A 22,123-nucleotide genomic window follows, 5' to 3' on the forward strand; every position below is an offset into this window, starting at 1 on the left:
TCCTCTGAATGCTCTGCCATCATATCCCTCTGCATCTGTTTTGCGTGTGTGTGTTTGCCGCACGCGCTGTTCCGGTTTGCATGTGAAAACACCGGCTCTGAAGTACGTGCGCTATTAGGCTCGTGCGTTTACGTCACAGAATTGGGGATGACGTGAGATTTGACAACAACGCAGCCATATTGGAAGCAGGTCTGGCTCGCGGGACAGTAAACTTTAACTTGCTAGTTCGATAAAGAGACAAACTCGTTACTAAGGCGAAGAATTGATATGTGATCAAACTTAAGGATGTGAACAATGTCGATCCTTACGAGCAAGACGAAGACAAACGGAGTAAAGATGTCGACGGGCTTCCACAATTACGCGAAACAGACATTCTGCTGTATTTATCATTCGGTGTATGTTACTAAACTCGTCAGCGATTCCGAAATTACAAATCGCTACAAAGCTACGAACAGTTTTGCTGCGGATGGGTGCAGGACCTGCACATTATGACCGTATCAAATGGCAACTCCATTGTTCTTGCAAAGGTTGACTATGTGTGTTTTCTAGGGCTGTCAAATGATTAAAATTTTTAATTGAGTTAATTACAGCTTAAAAATTAATTAATCGTAATTAATCACAATTCAAACCATCTATAAAATATGCCATATTTTTCTGTAAATTATTGTTGGAATGAAAAGATAAGACACAAGACGGATATATACAGTGCCTTGCAAAAGTATTCGGCCCCCTTGAACCTTGCAACCTTTCGCCACATTTCAGGCTACAAACATAAAGATATAAAATTTTCATTTTTTGTCAAGAATCAACAACAAGTGGGACACAATCGTGAAGTGGAACAAAATTTATTGGATAATTTAAACTTTTTTAACAAATAAAAAACTGAAAAGTGGGGCGTGCAATATTATTCGGCCCCCTTGCGTTAATACTTTGTAGCGCCACCTTTTGCTCCAATTACAGCTGCAAGTCGCTTGGGGTATGTTTCTATCACTTTTGCACATCGAGAGACTGACATTCTTGCCCATTCTTCCTTGCAAAACAGCTCGAGCTCAGTGAGGTTGGATGGAGAGTGTTTGTGAACAGCAGTCTTCAGCTCTTTCCACAGATTCTCGATTGGATTCAGGTCTGGACTTTGACTTGGCCATTCTAACACCTGGATACGTTTATTTTTGAACCATTCCATTGTAGATTTGGCTTTATGTTTTGGATTATTGTCCTGTTGGAAGATGAATCTCCGTCCCAGTCTCAGGTCTTGTGCAGATACCAACAGGTTTTCTTCCAGAATGTTCCTGTATTTGGCTGCATCCATCTTCCCGTCAATTTTAACCATCTTCCCTGTCCCTGCTGAAGAAAAGCAGGCCTAAACCATGATGCTGCCACCACCATGTTTGACAGTGGGGATGGTGTGTTCAGGTTGAAGAGCTGTGTTGCTTTTACGCCAAACATATCGTTTTGCATTGTGGCCAAAAAGTTCAATTTTGGTTTCATCTGACCAGAGCACCTTCTTCCACATGTTTGGTGTGTCTCGCAGGTGGCTTGTGGCAAACTTTAAACGAGACTTTTTTCTTTGAGAAATGGCTTTCTTCTTGCCACTCTTCCATAAAGGCCAGCTTTGTGCAGTGTACGACTGATTGTTGTCCTACGGACAGACTCTCCCACCTCAGCTGTAGATCTCTGCAGTTCATCCAGAGTGATCATGGGCCTCTTGGCTGCATCTCTGATTAGTTTTCTCCTTGTTTGAGAAGAAAGTTTGGAAGGACGGCCGGGTCTTGGTAGATTTGCAGTGGTCTGATGCTCCTTCCATTTCAATATGATGGCTTGCACAGTGCTCCTTGAGATGTTTAAAGCTTGGGAAATCTTTTGTTATCCAAATCCGGCTTTAAACTTCTCCACAACAGTATCTCGGACCTGCCTGGTGTGTTCCTTGGTTTTCATAATGCTCTCTGCACTTTAAACAGAACCCTGAGACTATCACAGAGCAGGTGCATTCTGGAGTGAGTTTGCTGCACTGAAAGTAAAGGGGCCGAATAATATTGCACGCCCCACTTTTCAGTTTTCCATTTGTTAAAAAAGTTTAAATTATCCAATAAATGTTGTTCCACTTCACGATTGTGTCCCACTTGTTGTTGATTCTTGACAAAAAAAATTAAATTTCATATCTTTATGTTTGAAGCCTGAAATGTGGCGAAAGGTTGCAAGATTCAAGGAGGCCGAATACTTTTGCAAGGCACTGTACATTCAACATACGGTATATAAGTACTATATTTGTTTATTATAACAATAAATCAACAAGATGGCATTAACATTATTAACGTTCTCTTAAAGCGATCCATGGATAGAAAAACTTGTAGTTCTTAAAAGATAAATGTTAGTACAAGTTATAGAAATTTTATATTAAAACCCCTCTTAATGTTATCGTTTTATTAAAATTTGTAAAATTTTCAATCAAAAAATAATCTAGTAGCTCGGCATTGTTGATGTCATTACACTATGCTTCTCCCCAAACCTATAAAATCATTCGGACCCAAGCGCCAGCAGAGGGTGCCAAACAACAAAAAACAAGTAACAAGCGGACATTACACTGCTGTCATTTTAATCTGAGTGGGGCATGTGCGTTAATTGCGTCAAATATTTTAACGTGATTAATTTAGAAAATTAATTACCACCCATTAACGCGATAATTTTGACAGCCCTAGTGTTTACTATTTTCATTGCCATGAACCTGAACGCACCCCAAGTCTTGGATGACAAATAAACAGAGCAGAGTAGATTCGCTATGGCTGGTAGTTTCTCAAATGTATTCAAAGCAAGTAAAGCACCGCTTTTGACCGTCAGTAACGGTAACGGCGTTGTAACGGCGGAAAAAAAAATTAGTTAGATTACCCCGTTACTGAAAAAAATAACACCGTTATGTAGCGGTGTTATTCCCAACACTGGTCACGACCATACAGTATTCCTACGCAACTCTATGGCTCGACGGTGTCTGACTTTTGTGATTAGGGGGCGTGGTTTTGCAAAAGGTCCATTCCAATAGGAATTGGGGAAAAGTTACAAACCAACAGAGCAACGCGTACATATTCTAGTTAGCGAAGTGTCTGCCACCTGGAAGTACATGCGACGTCATGGTGAAAACGGTTGATAGGATTTAGCAAAACAAAAAAGTTCACACTGTGAAAACGGTTCTGTGGTGTTGCGTAAATAATTCAATCACAATACGATTTTTTTTTTTTTTTTTTTAACATTTATTTTTCAATATGTGTGCGTTTTTAAGAGAATTTCAATGATATACCCCATTTTCCATCTTATATTTAATAAATATTGGGATATTAACGAGATGCTAGCTATAATACATTGAATAAATACATTTGACTAATTTTTGTCCATTTCTTTTTCACGAACAGTTTTACAGTGCCAGTATTTTTATAGCATGATTTTTTTTTCCCTTTAAAAAAAAAAAACATTATCACTCAATGTCTAAAAAAATATCTGGATTTCAGTGAAATTATCTTTTAACCCTATATTGCCAAATGTATCACATTTGATACACCTAAAATTTCATGATTTTAAGACTAATTCAGAATTTTGACATTTCTTTTTGAAAAATAAAATGATGGACGCAAGTCAACACATGCATCTGCAGGTTCCATGAGAAAAACAAACAGGATTTAGCAAGGGTTATAGATATCTGAGCGCTTATTACACATATTCATTTTGACTTTTCTTTTTACAAATTTGAAAAAAAGGTTTCATTAGGACCTTATTTTTCAAATTTTGGGATTCTCTGATTATTGCTGGCATTAAAGGGTTAAATATGAGGAATTATGTAGACTTGCTTTTTCTCTCAAGGTTTTATCCATACGCATATCCATCAGCGGCGATATCTACAGATGAATGCTTTTTAAATAACTTTCCATGTGTATTTTCACAATAGAATACTTATTTGAATGATTTCTTTTTATATACAGTAAAGGTGAGAAAGTCATGTGCGACCCAGAAGTAGCAATTGGTTTTTCCTTTCACCACTGGAGGTCAGCAAATTCTAACATTTTATGAACCGCCGTCGACAGGAAGCAAAGTCAAATAATGTCTGGGTTTTGACTTGTAGTCCGAAAATGACGGAACTAAAGCCACTACTTTTTTCCCTTAATTTTGAATCCTGAGGCTTATAGTCCAATGCAGTTTATTTGTTGATTTATTTGGGTTAATATACATATTACATGTTACATGTTACATGTAACACTTTATTTGACCGCAGCGTCATCAGACAGTCATAACTATGACATGACAATATCATGGGCAATACTAAATGCTTATGACAGATCTCATGAAGTGTTAACTGGCAAATTATGTCACTAAATCCATTTATGTCCAGATTGGATCTTTTACACCCATTCAAAAGTGAAGTAATGTCCCACATGACAACAAATGACATCTGTTATAAGCATTCATGTCAGTGTCATGTCATAATTATGATTGTTTTATGACAGTCTTATGGCACCACTTTTAAATCAAGTGTTACCAAATACCATAACTAGCGATTAATGCAACAACCGGAACAGTAACTGAAGAAGTAATTAGCACAGAACATGAATTTTGTCCGTATGCTGCAATGCATGCTAGGAGGTATGTTGAACGATAACAGTGTTGACAGCAGGTGGCAGCATAGGTTGACTGTCTCCCCCAAGGGAGCAGTGATGGCTTCATGAAACTTCTTCATGGGGTTTCATTTGGTCTTATGATGCCGCTGCCAAATAAAGTGTTACCGGTAAATATCTTCTCGTGTAAATATCCAATCCAGAAAAAAAAAAATTCAAACAAAAAAAAAAAAAATGTTTTTAAATATTTTTTTTCTCTCTGATATACTGTATATATTTTTTTAAATTATATGCAAAGCAAATGACTGTCTCAGGTGCTCGAAAAATATTTTTGACCCATTATAAAAATGTTTTTTTGTTGATTTCATTCATTTTTGTTGCAGTTTTATTGCTTTACAATTTATATATACATATACATATATACACATATACATACAGTACTGTGCAAAAGTTTTAGGCAGGACACGTGCCTAAAACCTTTGCACAGTACTGTATATATACTGTATGTATATACTACGTATACATATATATACACATACATATATATACACACATATATATACTGTATATATTTTTTTTATAACCAAAAATTGGCACTTGCCCTAAACTTTTCTTGAATGACGTATATATATATATATATATATATATATCTACAGTACTGTGCAAAAGTTTTAGGCAGGTGTCCTGTATATATACATATACATAAATATACATACATATACATATATATACATATACAAACACATATATATATATATATATATATACTATATATATACATACTAGGGCTGTCAAACGATTAAAATTTTTAATCGAGTTAATCACAGCTTAAAAATAAATTAATCGTAATTAATCGCAATTAATCACAATTCAAACCATCTATAAAATATGCCATATTTTTCTGTAAATTATATATATATTCTGTAAAATAAATTGTTGGAATGGAAAGATAAGACACAAGATGGATATATACATTCAACATACGGTACATAAAGACTGTAGTGGGCATTTCACTCTACTGTAATTTAAATCTGTCTATGCTGTCCTCACTCCGAAGAGTCTACTTTTTCCAAAGCGAGACAGCTAGTGAAAGACGCCTTAATAATCAGACTTCTTCCTTTTTCATCTAATTTATTAATAAAATGGCCTCAAACCATTGTCCTCTTTAGACCGTCGTAAAACTACAAAAAAAAAAGTACACAAGCATTGCATTAGCAACAACGTTAGCTTAGCACGCTATACAGGTTCACTAAACATAAACAAAAAGCGTCTCATACAAAAAATATAACATTTCGCTTACTAACATAATATGTACATTCTTTACAACAACCATACTTACGGACAAATCTTGTCCAAGGATCATATAAGCACAACATTACAACGTAGGCGTCAGCCCGAGACGTCGTGCAGCCAAATTGAACTGGCAAGAAAACAATAAACCATGGCGCAAAGCGACCACAAGAGTTCGCTGTTGGACAGCACAAAAAGCCTTGCTGTAAAACTTACCAAAAGGCAGAATACTGTCTGAGCGGGACATGTGCGTTAATTGCGTCAAATATTTTAACGTGATTAATTTAAAAAATTAATTACCGCGCGTTAACGCGATAATTTTGACAGCCCTAATACATATACACACACACACACACATATATATATATACACACATACACATATATACATACATATACATACATATACATATATGCATATACATACATACATACACATATATATATATATATATATATATATATATATATATATATACAGTGGGGAGAACAAGTATTTGATACACAGTCAATGGGAAAACCCATTGGCAGTATCAAATACTTGTTCTCCCCACTGTATACGTATATATACATATAAGAAAGTCAATTACATGCAATGACACTTCTCGGCCACCGGGGGGGCTGCCCCCCTTAAAATCCGCTTATGCTCATTACTTGAGCATTCTTTTCACCAAATACTTTTCTACCCACCTCTGGATGCACTGCAGGGAAAATAAACATTTAATCATGAAGGCTAATTATGGTTTTGTCGCCAACTTACGAGTAGTCGTCTTGATAGTAGGCTAATAAGGATACATACAGCATGTGTTGCCATGGATTTTACTTTTTGTGCCTCTAGACATATTTTGTTTTTTGGTTCAATATGGCTCTCTCAGTATTTTGGGTTGCCGACTCCTGCTTTCATCTTTGGTGGACGGCCACTCCGTGGGAGAGAAGCAACAGTGCCAAACTCTCTCCATTGTAGACAACTTCTCTGACTGTTAATTGATGAACATCCAGACTTTTTGAGATGGTTTTGTATTCTTTCCAAGCTTTATACAAATCAACAATCCTTGATCGCAGGTCTTCAGACAGCGCTTCTGACAGAGTCGTAATGCGCATCAGACAAATCTTCGAGGCAGTTTACATGGCGACTCTGCGACACAAAGATGCAATGACTGTGTGGCAGACTCGCCTCGCATGCATATGGTGTCGGCGAAGACGAAAAATTCAGAATCCTGCCTCCAAAGTGGAAGAATCCGATTGCGGGGGATTGAGGGGGGGCTCTCTCGGCATGCATATCAAAAGCTCCTGCGGCGCGAGACCGCGTCGTTAACGTCAGCACTCATACACGTCACATTGGGCATGCGCAGCGGTGTTACTAAACATTAAAAACAGCAAACATGGCGTAATGTTGGCTTTAATTTACTGTTTTAATAATATTTTTAAATTAGATATGTTGAATGTTTCAATTTTTGAGCTTTTTTGGACAAAAAAAATGCCATTGCTTCGAGTGGGCGGGCATATTTTTTCCGCTGAGGGAGCTTGGTGGGGTCAAAGTGCATCATTCTCTGTCGCCCTGTAAATCTGCACTGCCCCCTAGGGCCCGGCATGAGTACTACATCGTTTTCATGCGGAATTGCGGCATTGTTCGAATTGAGAAGCAAATGCAAATACAAGTTTGAAATTTTTCATATTCTCGGAGAGTCAACATGTAAACGGCCCCTTCAATTCTTACCAGGTGTGTGTTTTATAGTGAGCAGGGCAGCTTTAAACCACTCATCAGTGATTGGGTACACAGCTGAGTTAAATCGTTTGGTATAAATTGGTTTCAATTGCTCTTTAAGTCTCTCAAGGCAGAGGGTTCACTTATTTACGCATTTCCCCCTTCTCTCATTGTTTCAATGCTATTTCCTCATTAAAATATGAAAACTTATAAATGTTTGGGTGGTTTTAGTTAAGGCAGACACAGTTTTTACATCTGTGTGATTTTGACAAAGATCAGATCACATTTGATGGTGATTTCATGCAGAAATGTGAGGAATTCCAAAGGGTTCAGATACTTTTTCATACCACTGTAAGTATAAATGAGAACTACACACAAAGAAAGTATTACCACAAAGTATATACTTTATTTCAAGCCAATTTAAACGTTTGTATATGAAGAGATATATATTTATATATATATTTATAATGTAACAGATTTTATGGTTCTAAAACACATGCACATATCTACCAAAAAACAAAAACAAAAAAAAAAACAGATCATCGTTGAATATTAATTCCGTGCGCATTTAGAAAATTCTAAATACCAAATTTTTTTGTTCTTACTTGGTGTAATTAATTCTACGGCTACAACGACAGTCAAACTAATTTACGTGATGACAGTTCTGCGCTAAATGAAGCATAAAACCAACGCCGAGTTGCATCCAAACTGAAAAGCGTAGCCGTGCAATACAAGCACTTGTAGTGTACTTTTTGTTGTTGTTGTTATTGCATTGTTCTAACCAACACTGTTGTCCATCTTATAATTCATCGATTTAACCGAACAGTAAATTCAATTCTAGAAAGGAGGTTCTCACAAGGTGTGTAAATATATATATATAAAAAAAAGTTCTTTGCTCGATATAAAATTGTTCCATCAAGTTCCAAAGTTAATGCTACCAAAGGATACTTAAGGTTAGAGCTCAAATCTGCGCAAAGACGTGGCGTAAACATCAGAAACACGGTGAAAACTAAAAAAAAAATCACAAAATCCTTAAAAATGTCAGAGTTAGTCACTCAAAACGCCCGTCACTGTCTGAAAACTAAAAAGAAAGAAAAGAAATCTCTCCGGTAAACCCACTACCATTTGTTTTTTCTTCTTCTCGCTAGCTTATGATACATTTTGTTCATACACAGGCTGATTAACAAATCACTGTGAAACTGGAAGCAAAGTAACTGTCATTACAAACAACAACATCTTTGGAATCTGCCACAACAATCCTGACTGAGATCATAACTGATTGTTTCTTAATTATTCCTCCCAAAAAAAGAAAAACGGCGAACCTCGGCTGCCCTCGAACAGACCTCAACCTTCGACATGACTCAAACCTGCTCCGACACGTCCGAGCTGCCCTAAAACATCTTTTCGCATCATTCCGACTATGAATTTCTTTTTTTATTCACGTTTTCTTTTGGTTAAGTTAAGGAATACTTATCGTGGAAAGACATGAGCTTGTAATCGTTGCGTTTAAACAATGAGGCGTGGCGCCAAAAGCCAATCATCAATGTTTTTCTTCATGTGGTAAAGTCAAAAAGAAAAAAGAAGCAAACAATAATAAGAATCTCAGCTATCAAAACACATTTTGTTGTCTAAAAAAAGGTCAAAGAATACTAAACTAGGGATAAAAGCCGGTAAGACTGCGATACGGACGCTAAAAAAATCCCTACATCCCGTTAAAATGCGTTTATAAATCAACTTAAGAACATGAGAAAGTGAAGAAAGTTGTTCGTGTTGCTCGCGTTCTTAAAACAAAAGCTGAAGGCACTTGATCTAACGACAACAAGAAGAAAAAGTTTAACTTAGACACGCTGGCACAGCCAAGCAGCGATGTGGTCGGGCTTTGCTAACTCCCCCACGAAAAACCTTCACCTGTCCTAACACGGTGGCCTCCTGATACCTTGACTCCAAATCCGTATTGTTTGTCAAATACATCATTTTTGGTTCCAAACTAAAAGGCAGAAGGTAAAGCTAACCTCAGGAGAGCCCGAGATGGAGTTTCGGGGGACCCTTTGCGTAACTGTCTGCTCATGGGCCAGCCTTGAAGACGCAGACAAGTCAAAAGAGTGAAGAGACGGTAAGAGACGAGAAGAATACTGCCATAGAAAACGGGAAAGTCCAGACAGGCTCGCTGAAATGTCTCGTGTCGAAAGCATGGAAAGAGGAGGAAGACGGGCTCCCCCCTCTATAACCACGTGAGGAAGCTCTCCTTGTCGATCTTGGTGGCCGCCAGCACCGACTCCATGTCGTTGATGATGTCGGAGCTCAGCGCCTCCTGCAGGCTGGGCATCAACTCCTCGCCTTCCACTGCCATGCTCTCGCCCTCCAGGGTGCCAAGGTCCACGTCTGTGCCCGGAATGGCGTCCAGGTAGTCGGGGAAGCGGCTGGGCTGCGTGCCCATGGAGGTCGGGAGCGGGTCCCCTGCAAGGACCAAAAAAGCCCAACCGTTAAGAAATTACTCTCTTAGGGCTGTCAAAATTATCGCGTTAACGGGCGGTAATTAATTTTTTAAATTAATCACGTTAAAATATTTGATGCAATTAACGCACATACCCCGCTCAGATTAAAATGACAGCAGTGTAATGTCCGCTTGTTACTTGTTACCTGTTTTTTGTTGTTTGGTGCCCTCTGCTGGCGCTTGGTTGCCTGGCACGGCCAGACTTTTCTCCCTGTGTTTTTCAAACACTGAGAGTATAGTCTGGGACCCAGCCAATTAACGGCCTCTCGAGCAAGTACAAAATCAATCGACAAATCGGATTCGTTTATTTGCGTGACGTGTTCTTAACGAGCAACGTCACTCTTCCGCGTCGGAAGTCGTCTCCACAACAACACAGATGGCGAACAGGAGAGCGGAGAATATGTTCCAATCCACGGTAAAATCCGTTTTAAATGACCAAAAACACATCGACACAAGTCATTGACAACAGTCTGTCTCGCGCTAGCCATGTTGAATAAACTCCGCTCTCCTCGTATGTTTACTTCCGCGCGCAAGTCCCCTCATCCCGCCCGTTGCTGATTGGTCCACTCCGCTGTCTGTTTGCTGTGGCTTGCTCCGCCCTGGAAATTTTATCCGCTGAATGGTGGCCAGACTCAATAGCTGGAACAGCGGTGATTCTGGGGTACCAGGCTAGGCGCTTGGGTCCAAATGATTTTATGGGTTTGGAGAGTGAGCATGGTGTAATGACACCAACAATGGCAAGCTACTAGTTTATTTTTTTGATTGAAAATTTTACAAATTTTAATAAAACGAAAACATTAAGAGGGGTTTTAATATAAAATTTCTGTAACTTGTACTAACATTTATCTTTTAAGAACTACAAGTTTTTCTCTTCATGGATCGCTTTAAGAGAATGTTAATAATGTTAATGGCATCTTGTTGATTGATCGTTAAAATAAACAAATACAATACTTATGTACAGTATGTTGAATGTATAAATCCATCTTGTGTCTTAGCTTTCCATTCCAACAATAATTTACAGAAAAATATGGCATATTTTAAAGATGGTTTGAATTGCGATTAATTACAATTAATTAATTTTCAAACTCTAATTAACTCACAATTTAAAAAATTTTAATCGTTTGACAGCCCTACTTTTAACTCATTTGCTCCCAAAAACGTATAAATACCCTATTGGCCCGAATATAAGACGGTGGTTTTTTGCATTGAAATAAGACTGAAAAAGTGGGGGTTGTCTTATATTCGCGGTCTAGACGTTATACCCATTCACGACGCTAGATGGCCCCAGATATCATTGAATCGATGTTCTGTCATGACAGATCTCAGCTACTCTGAAGCTGAACCAGTTTGCATTATTTTATTGCAATGTTTTTCCTTTTTCAGATTTGTTCAAGACTATAGTAACAGTTAGACTTCACTTTTCTTTAATGCAGTTATTGCAATTTTGTTGTTTTATCAAAATAGATTGGTTTATTTACATTTCAAAAACTAGAAGCCATTCATTTACGAAGGTGATTGCACTTTAGTTTACATATTTAAATGTTCAGATATTAAGATTTGAATGAGGCAAAATAACATGCTTTTTCTCTCAAATATATTGTTATAATCATTTCTTTCAGATGTACTGTAATTTTTTTCTGTATAAAAATTAATTTGGTATTCAAAAAGTCTTTTTTCAAACTTGAGTCAGGGCTGTCTTGTATTCGGGCCAATAATGTATGTTCCATTTTTAATTCTTTCAGTGTCCCAAAGAAGTATTTATACGTCTTTTACGTTTTTTTTGTTGTTTTTTTTTAACAAGAGACATCACTTGGTTCCGATTCAATTTAGCTCCAAAGCACAAAGCTGAAAATCAATTTTAAAGCAATAAAACTGGTCACTGGAGGGCAGTAGCGCATTTGGTAAGACCCGCAACCCGATTCAACGGCCCACCCTCCCAGTTCAAATGGATTGGACGTCTATGACCAGTAGTGGCAGCCAATGCAAGGCAATGAGGTCATTTTGGGTTATTTAAAGTCGTTTTCCTGTTGATTTTCAGTTAATACCTGTTGATTTTGGGGTATTTTATGGGTCTCTTCCTGTTTATTTTTTAGTTACAGAACAGGAAGTGACCTGGGAATACAGATACAAGATAATTATTGGCCCGATAATTATCGTTCCGATAATAGGAATTATGATGTCAAACCAATTAATCCAATAACATTATTAATAGGACCGATAATATGCTAGTACGTATCATATTTTTGGCACGGTGTTGACGGATTGGGATGTGTGCGTTTGTTTCCACTCCTGTTTTGCCAGTACAACGTATCAGTGACTGTTTGTGGTTTGGGAAGAGGGAGTTTTACAACAAAGTGCTCGCTTTCTGTGACGTAACGCTTAAGTGACGGCAGTGTGCAGCACGGTTGGCTGGTAAACAACAAGCATGGCGTCGGTTGTGTGGGATTTTTTTTAATTGTCGGTGAAGAACGGTTCACTTGCAATTTGTAACACATTAGGACTGCAGCTATCGAATATTTTAGTAATCGAGTAATCGACTGAAAATTCTATCGATTAATCGAGTAATCGGACAAAACATTTTTTTTTTTTTAGGTAAAGAGCAATTATAAATATGCATGAGAAAAAAAGACATTTAATCCAATATTGAACCATTTTTAGTCAATCAATGTCTTTATTTTCAATGTACATTGTTGAAAACAGCCAACAATTGCATCTCAGATGTGACTAGAAAAAAACCCCACTGCTTTCACTCAAAAAACTTCCTAGATCTTATAAAAAAAAATATTTCTTACCTAAAAATGTAATTACGTTTGATAAGACACATCCCTTGAAAGCTATGTGTTTTTCCCACGTGTTTCAATTGAATTTCCATTTGTGTCAAGCTATTTTTAAGTTCAAGTTAAGTTTTAAGTTAGTCTAAACCAGACATGTCCAAAGTCCGGCCCGGGGGCCAAATGCGGCCCGTGGTCAAATTTCATCCGGCCCCCAGCCTCTGTCATAAAATCAATAACATCTGGCCCGCACACAGACTAAATAAATTGGTCAGCGGTACTGCAACCAGCATATGAAGTAGCTTACACACGAAATGCTGCTCCTCATTTACCCACTAAAAGGCAGCAGCACTTTAACCCTTTATTGCCAAATGTATCACATTTGATACACCTAAAATTTCATGATTTTCAGACTAATTTTGACATTTCTTTTTGGAAAAAAAAAATGCATCTGCAGGTTCCATGAGAAAAAAAACATGATTTAGCATGGGTTATAGATATTAGAGCGCTTATTACACATATTCATTTTGACTTTTCACAAATTTGAAGAAAAAAAAAGGTTTCATTAAGACCTTATTTTTCAAATTTTGGGATTCTCTGATAATTGCTTCATGTTGCAGGTATTTAAGGGCTAAGCAGCATTACTCCGTGTGACCCTCTACTTCCAATTTTCTAAAATGGCGACAATCAACAAAAAAAAGTTGACTGTGACGGCCGACGGTTCAAGGATAGGTGGAAATTGGACTATTTCTTCACTAAAATACGCAACAACTGTGTCTTGCCTCATTTGCAAAGAGACAGTCGCTGTTTTTAAAGGATTTCAATGTGAGGCGATATTACCAAACATGACACGCTGACATGTACGACAAGATTACTGGGAAGATACGCAGCGAGAAATTGAAGCAACTTGAAGCTAGTTTAATTTCACAGCAGTAGTATTTCCCAAGAGCCCGAGAGTCGAAAGAGAACGCTGCAAAGGCTAGTTGCGAGATTGTTGAAATTATTAATTTAAAAAAATAATAAAGCAAATGTGACACACTGAATGGCTTGCTAAATTTTGCTTAATTATATTGTTCTACGTAAAGGACGCCAGCCAAGGTCGGCCCCCCACATTTTTACCACGCCAAATCTGGCCCCCTTTGCAAAAAGTTTGGACACCCCTGGTCTAAACTGTTAGTACTGATAGGATTTTGAGTTTTTGCAGTGTTCAAAATAAATGTATGATACCTGCTGTATTGGAGCACATTAGGGACAGGTGCTACTTGGTGTTTTATTCAGCAATGACTACTGAGCTAAAACTGACAGTTAGCTTTATTATGTTTTAATTTTACACCCTCATCACTCTACAGTGCTGTGTTTTTACAAATTAAATAAAGCCTGTATGTAAGACACGTTAGCCACGCATCGACACTGGTCATAATCAATAGAAACTTAGCCCTCCGAAGGGCTAACGTTACGTGAGCGAGTGACAGTAATGTTATATTTATTAGCGCTGAGTACTGCTTAAAGATGGCGGCTGTTTACTATTGATGCCCAGACGCGGCCGAGTCTGTCATTTCGTATCTAGTCCTAAATGCATGCGATATCTATGAGACGTATCGGACACTACCTGCTACCACACTAGCATCATGCGGACGTAGTTTTTAGCAACGTCGGCGTAGTTTGTAGCGGCTGTCGGCTGCAGTAAGTTTTTTTTTTTTTATTGCTTCTTCCTCTACGCACGTGACGTCAGCGCGTTGTCCCGCATTAAAAGTAGTACGGGCAAAACGTGATGCTTAGAGCTGGAAAAATTAAACGATTCCTCGAGGTCAATAAAATTACTCGGATCAGTTTTTAAACTCGAGTTACTCGAGTTGCTCGAGTATTCGTTTCAGCTCTAGTTAGGTCAAAGGCAAATCTGTGTTGAATCCACCACTAGTTTTTTTAACCTCCAGGGGTTCAAAAACTGAATTTACATTTTAAAATTATATATTTATTATCGGTTATTGATATCGGTATCATCTTTGAGGAGCAGGAAGTTATCAATATCGGTTTCAAAAAATGGATATCGTGCACCCCTACCTGAGAATCACCCAAATGAATCGGCAGTGACTCAAACTCAACAGAAAATGACCTGTATATGCCCTAAAATAAACAGCAAGTGACCTATAAATGCCCTGAAAATCGGACAGAATGACTGTGAAAGCTCTGATTTCGAATGAACGAACGTTCCCAGTAGGGCTGCAGCTATCGAATATTTTAGTAATCGAGTAATCGACTGAAAATTCTATCGATTAATCGAGTAATCGGATAAAACAAATATATTTTTAGGTGAAGAGCAATTATAAATATACATGAGAAAACAAGACATTTCATCTAATCTTGAACCATTTTCAGTCAATCAATGTCTTTATTTTCAATGTATATTGTAGCTAGAATTGAAAAAAAAAAGACTAATTCACTGCTTTCACTCAAAAAACTTTTAGATCTTATTAAAAAAAAATATATATATATATATATTACCTAAAAATGCCGTTACGCTTGATAACACACATCACTTAAAAGTTAGGATTTTTTCCCACGTGTTTCAATTGAATTTCTCTTTGTGTCAAGCCATTTTTAAGTTCTAGTTAAGTTTTAAGTTAGTCTAAACTGTAAGTCCTGATAGGATTTTGAGTTTTTGCAGTGTTTAAAATAAATGTATGATACAGGCTGTACTGGAGCACATTAGGGACCAGTGCTACTTGGTGTTTTATCCAGCAATGACTATTTAGCTAAAATTGATCGTTAGCATGATTAAATTTTTATTTTACACCCTCATCACTCCACAATGCTATGTTATGTTAAAGCCTGTATGTAAGACACGTTAGCCACGCAACGACAGTGGTCATAATTAATTGAAACCTAGTCCTCCGCAGGGCTAACTTTACGTGAGCTAGTAGCGACAGTAACGTTAATCTTATTTATTAGCGCTTAGCGCTCTTTATTAGCGCTTAGCGCTCTACTGCTTTAAGATGGCGGCTGTTTAACAATGCTGCCCAGACGCGGCCGAGTCTGTCATTTCGCATCTAGTTCAACATACATGTGATCTTTATGAGACGCATCAGACGCTAACTGTTACCAACTTAGCATCGTGCGGGCTAGTATTTGTCAACGTCGGCGTCGTTTGTGGCGGCTGCCAGCTGCAGTAAGTTTTTTTTTTCCCCTTCTTCCTCTCCGCACGTGACAGCGCGTTGTCCCGCATTAAAAGTAGTCCTAGCAAAACGTGATGCTTAGAGCTGTCAAAATAAACGATTACTCGAGGTGAATAAAATTACTCGGATCAGTTTTTAAACTCGAGTTACTCGAGTTGCTCGAGTACTCGTTTCAGCTCTAGTTCCCAGTCTAAATGGATTGGGTGTCAAGCACCGCCTTAGAGTTAACTGAGACACTATCATGATGGAAGATTTTGGTAGCAACTTGTTCGTTCATTTTTATTTTTATTTTAGACATTGACACATTTTTAAAACGTTATCTCGATCATTGGCAGGAGGACATCGATAACCTTTTGGTCAAACCTAAAGGTCAAATTTTGGCAAGACAAAAGTTTTGTCGCCTATAGAAAGTAGTGTGAAACTTGAACAAAAAATGTACTTCAAATACAAAAATATGTAACATTACATAAGCGAATTAAGCAGTGGTGCTGTGAGATCCAAATTTAATATTTTGTATGACTTCCATGGGCTTCGGCAGGGATTCATACAATTTATTGATGAAGTCATCAGGAACATCAAAGGAAGCAGTCTTGCATGCCTCCCAGAGTTCATCGACATGCTTGGGTTTCATCTTCCATGCTTCCTCTTTATCCTACCCCAGACATGCTCAATGATGTTCATGTCTGGTGACTGGGCTGGCCAGTCCAGGATGATCTTGATCTTCTTTGCCTTGAAGAACTTTGAGGTAGAGATAAGTATGCGATTGAGCACCACCCTGCTGCAGAATTTGTCCCTTTTTATGGTTAGGAATGTAAGAGGCAGCTAAGATTTGTTGATATTTCAGACTATTTATTTTGCCTTCCACCCTGCAGATCTCTTGCACACCCCCATACTGGATGTAACCCCAGACCATGATTTTGCCACCACCAAATTTCACTGTTTTCTGAGTGAATCTCGGATCTATGCGGGCTCCAGTAGGTCTCCTGCAATATTTGCGGCGACTGTGGTGTAATTCAATGGAAGATTCATCTGAAAAATCCACCTTTTGCCACTTTTCCAGCGTCCATCCTGTTTCCAGGCTGTGGGCCTTGGCAAATGCCACACGTTTTTTTAATTGTCTGCACCCTGAGAGGTCTGCAGGGTTGAAGGCATATTCCTAACCATGAAAAGGGACAAATTCTGCAGCAGGATGGTGCTCCATCGCATACTTCAATCTCTACCTCAAAGTTCCTCAAGGCAAAGAAGATCAAGATCCTCCAGGATAGGCCAGCCCAGTCACCAGACATGAACATCACTGAGCATGTCTGGGGTAGGATGAAAGAGGAAGCGTGGAAGACGAAACCCAAGAATGTTGATGAACTCTGGGAGGCATGCAAGACTGCTTTCTTTGATGTTCCTGATGACTTTTCATTAATAAATTGTATTGTATTGCATTGCCAAACCACATGGATGCAGTCCTTCAAGCCTGTTGAGTTAATTATCGAGGGTTGATTGAATATTTGCTTGACTGATTGAATATTTGCTTGTGCTCATATATCCCTAATACATACATAATACATATTGCCATATTTTTTCTTATTTGATATAACCAGGAAATGATTATTGCTTGCTATACTAGGCTGTTTAAGTTAATGTTTAAGTGTTACAAAGTGTTAAAGAGGGTGAGGGTGACAACTGCCTTGCTTCATGGCCGCAACATTGCGTAATTAGACCTTCTAGGACATCTTCAGCATCTTACGTAACCTTTTGGGATACAAAGTATCACGATATATCGCCATTTCGATATTTTGTCACACCCCTACAGTTGAGTCCATCTTTTTTTGTTGCGAGCATAGCAATTACACATCGTAGCCACCGCGTCAGCTTGCATCCCGCATCCTTACCTGTGTCCATCTCGTCGACGCTGTTAAGGAAGTCATCGGGAGTACGAGGGACGCTGTAGCTGCTCATGCTCAAGCCGCTGTCTGTGCTCTCGTCCCTGGAGTGGTACGTCCCGCTGTGGGATACAAACAGGAAACCATCAGGCCGCTGCTAAACGTACGATGTGGACGCTTTAATTCTAGCGTTATCGGATGCGGCGGGGGAAAACCACGGAAAAGAGAGGGACAAAGAAGAGAGGCTGCTCTAATTAGCAGAGGAAAAATATGTAGGCAGAGTTCAGCAGAGACGACATGAATGAGGCTATTGTGAGCATTGGGGGTTGGGGAGCGGTGCCGGTGGGCGGGGTGGGGGGGAGATTAGCTCAGCCCGTCTACTGACTGGACCTTGTGCTCCCAGCCAGTTTCATACTCGGTCTTTCGCTGTACTCACGCGATGGAATCCCACACAAAAGGTTAAGCAGTTTCCCAACCAACCTGTTGAGGAATGGGTCTGAACTGTTGGCGGTCATGGTGCGGGCGTCCTGGGCCATCGGGGAGGACACGGGGTTGGTGCCACCATCCTGCTCCATGCTGGTGGGAAGCTGGTTCCTCAGAGCGAGCTCCTGTGGACCCCAAAGACCAACAATTATGAATGAGACGCTTCTGTGCCATTTTTGCCAACTTCATAAAATCCTAAATATTGGGGTGATCGTAGTGATATTTTTAGAGGTCACAGTATGCTTCATTAACCCATTATAGAGTACTAATTTAACTAATTGGCTGCCATTGACAGCGCGTGACATCCAATCCATTTTGACTGGTTGAGGCTGGCAGGAAATGTCAACATTTTCATTTCCACTCATTTTTACTCTATTACTGATAAATGCAATGCTTTAGCAACCTATTTGCGCATTGCTGCCAACAATTAGGCTTAAGTGTGGAGTATAAGTTTGTCAGCCATGAAAAAATTCAAGAAAAATAATGTTAAAAAAAAAAAAAATCGGCAAAAGTCCTATTTGCACAGGTGCAAGTCGATGACAAATTTACTTGTTTTATGTCAAAGTTAAGAGGTGAAATGCCCCCATTTAGGAGCAGTGTGGAGGCCTGCAACAGCACTGAAACATGAGTATTCACAGCAAGTCCTCCTACTGTAAATGAACTGGACGTCTATCTTTGTCAATGCCAGCCAGTGTTGTTAATCTTACTTTAAAAAAAGTAATTAGTTACAGTTATAAATGATTTCTCCTAAAAAGTAATTGAGTTATTTATCTTAACGTAAGAGTAATTAGTTACTCGGCAAAATAATTGACATTACTTTTCATGTTCTACACGTTATTACATGATCCATTCTATAACGTCTTTCACATCAAATATGTTTATATTAACTGATTGAATTGAACTGTCTTTTTCATTCCAAAGAAAAAAAACATAGATTACCCGTTTTACTTTTTTTTTTTTAATTTTTTTTTTAATTTCACCTGTTTAAGAGTATAATGGCATACAAACTTTCAACTGCTGTGAGAAAAAAAAAGCCTTTTTTGTTTTTGCTGTTGTACTGAGCCCGCACCAAACCGTGAACCCCTTAACGAGGTACACTGAACCGTCACTTGTGTGTACCGATAACAAATTATTATTTTATTGTAGCATCTACAAAAACAACTCCCACTTTGTGATGATAATCCATACTGAAGAGAAAAACAGTCCATTATCGTCAATTAACTGTACCCACCTGAATGCCACGACCAAATAAAAACAAAAACTAACACTCCGAGCCACCTAGCACCGCGTTAGCAATGGCGTCACAACCCCCTTCCCTCCACCCCGGTCCCGCTCTGCTCTCTACGTGTCTCTTAAACATCTCTCGTTATTCAACCAAATTGTAGTAACGCACGCCTTCACATCCTCTGTAACGGTAACTGCGTTGCAAATATGGGAAAAGTAATTACTGTATTGGCCTGAATATAAGACGACCCTGATTATAAGACGACCCCCTCTTTTTCAAGACTCAAGTTTGAAAAAAGACTTATTGAACACCAAATTAATTTTTATACAGAAAATAATTACAGTACATCTGAAACAAATGATTATAAGAATATATTTGAGAGAAAAAGCATGTTATTTTGCCTCATTCAAATAATAATATCTGAACATTTAAATATGTAAACTAAAGTGCAATCACATTCGTAAATAAATGGCTTCTGGTTTTTGAAATGTAAATAAACCAATCTATTTTGATAAAACAATAAAATTGCAATAACTCCATTAACCATCAAAGTGAAGTCTAACTCAAGGTCCCCCCAGGATTGATAAATCTAAATTCAAGACTTTTAAGACCTTTTTTAATGCCATTTCAACTGAAAATTAATACTTTTCTCGCACCCATTATTTAGATAATATTGAATAGTTAAAAAAATAAAGCACTAAACATCAAATTTAACCTCACTTACTAAGTGTGTTTGACAAAAGAATGCACATTTATTGAAGATACAATTAAAACATTTAAATATAAGGTCTGTCAGAATTTTTTTTCCCCAGGATAAAATAGATTTTACACTATTATTGTAAAGCAACTTCAGAAATTACATTTGCAATACAACAGGTTTCCCTTTTAAGAGGACCTAGTCAAGGTGGTAGGTAAGGTGATTGTCAAGTTGGCCACCTTAACTGTGAACTGCTTGCAATTGGCAGTGAAAGTTAAAAAAACAGCCACTAAATGGCAGTAGTTTACAATTAATTACCACAAAATAAAAAAGCTACACATGACCATTTCCCTTGGTAATCGTTTTTTTCTAATCACATTACAAGAAGTATACAAAACACATGTTAATCTTTGTTAGCTATTGAAGACATTTCTTTTAATCAGATAGAGAAAATCCACTCTTATTTAATCAAGAAAAACATTTAAATATACCAGGAGGTGTTTTACTATCACCTACATTATAATTTGCCTATCACCATGCCATTTTATTCAGATCAACGTTACCCCGTACTCGTTCCAATAATAGACAGTGTCAACCGTGTTGTGTATCTGAGAGTGATGGTGAATCTACGACTCCGGTTTATCCATGCTAAGGCTAGTGCACCTGCCGATACCCCATTAAACATGGCTAACTCTTGAGTTAAAACTGCGAAATTCACATTCATTCGAAAGGCAAACCGTGCAGAAATACATTATTGCATCTAACACATTTTAATTGGAGAAAAAGGCAACTTACTTTGAAATGTTAAGCAGGTCCACTGCCTTCGCATGACCCATAAACTGCGACCCAAAGTATCTGGATGCGACTTGGTCGCCAATCCAATACCACACATGCTGGTCCAACTGTTTGGACTTGGTTGTCTTGTTGAGGCTTTCGTCGAACATAACAACTAAGGCATCTGAGCAGTTCCTTGCGTTAGCACACAGCATTGTGCGATTGCCTGCTGTTGTGATGTCGATGCTAATGATCCTAACGGCGCGCACGCACGAGGAGCAGTGCATCGTAAAAATTCTACTCGTCATCTTCGTTATGGATAAAAAAAAAAAAAAACATCGTCACAGATATAATTTAGGTTGCACTGAGATGTTCTTGAAAATGAAAACCACGGTGAAAAAATTCCAGACTTACGACAGCTAATTCAATACTTTTAATACCTTTAATAATGGAAAACTTAATTCAATGTTTTTTTAATACTTTTAATAACCCGCGGGTACCCTGTAACTGTAACTGTAGTCTTGAAACAAATCTGAATAAGGAAAAACATTGCAATAAAATAATGCAAACTGGTTAAACTTGACAGAAGCTGAGATCTGTCATTACAGAACATTGCTTCAATGATACCTGGCGCCATCTAGCATTGTGAATGGGTATAACGTCTAGACCGCGAATATAAGATGACCCCCACTTTTTAAAAAAAAACACTGTCTTATATTCGGGCCAATACGGTAATTAGATTATTCACAACTGAGAAAAATAACGCTGTTAGCAATGTCGTTATACTCTAACGCAGTTATTAACAACACTGATGCCAGCAAATGAGGTTAAGACTATGAAATAAAAATACAGTGATCCCTCGCTACTTCGTGCTTCAAACTTCGCGCTGTCAATCCAGTGCGGATTTTTTTCAATAAAAAAAAAGTATACAAATGAGCTGTCCCGGCCGATCGCGTAGTCTCACTCTACCTCCCTCCCTCTCCCTGCTCTTTGTTGTTCAGGAAATGCACTGGACGTCTTCTGTTTCATCTTGCAACAGATCC

General features: G+C 38.2%; 1 protein-coding gene across 1 annotated transcript in view; it reads right to left on the minus strand.

Moving 5' to 3' along the window:
• Positions 1-7,984: 7,984 nt before the first annotated feature.
• Positions 7,985-22,123, minus strand: part of LOC130917268 (transcriptional coactivator YAP1) — a 96,403-nt gene continuing 82,264 nt past the window's right edge. The window contains exons 6-8 of the mRNA XM_057838507.1: positions 18,382-18,509; positions 17,911-18,023; positions 7,985-10,046 (exon numbers count right to left, since the gene is read on the minus strand). Of these exons, the coding sequence (XP_057694490.1) occupies positions 9,811-10,046; positions 17,911-18,023; positions 18,382-18,509 (477 nt within the window). The 3' untranslated portion in view covers positions 7,985-9,810. The remainder of the gene's footprint in view (positions 10,047-17,910; positions 18,024-18,381; positions 18,510-22,123) is intronic.

Source organism: Corythoichthys intestinalis, chromosome 6 (assembly GCF_030265065.1).
Source record: "Corythoichthys intestinalis isolate RoL2023-P3 chromosome 6, ASM3026506v1, whole genome shotgun sequence".
Classification (NCBI taxonomy): domain Eukaryota; kingdom Metazoa; phylum Chordata; class Actinopteri; order Syngnathiformes; family Syngnathidae; genus Corythoichthys; species Corythoichthys intestinalis.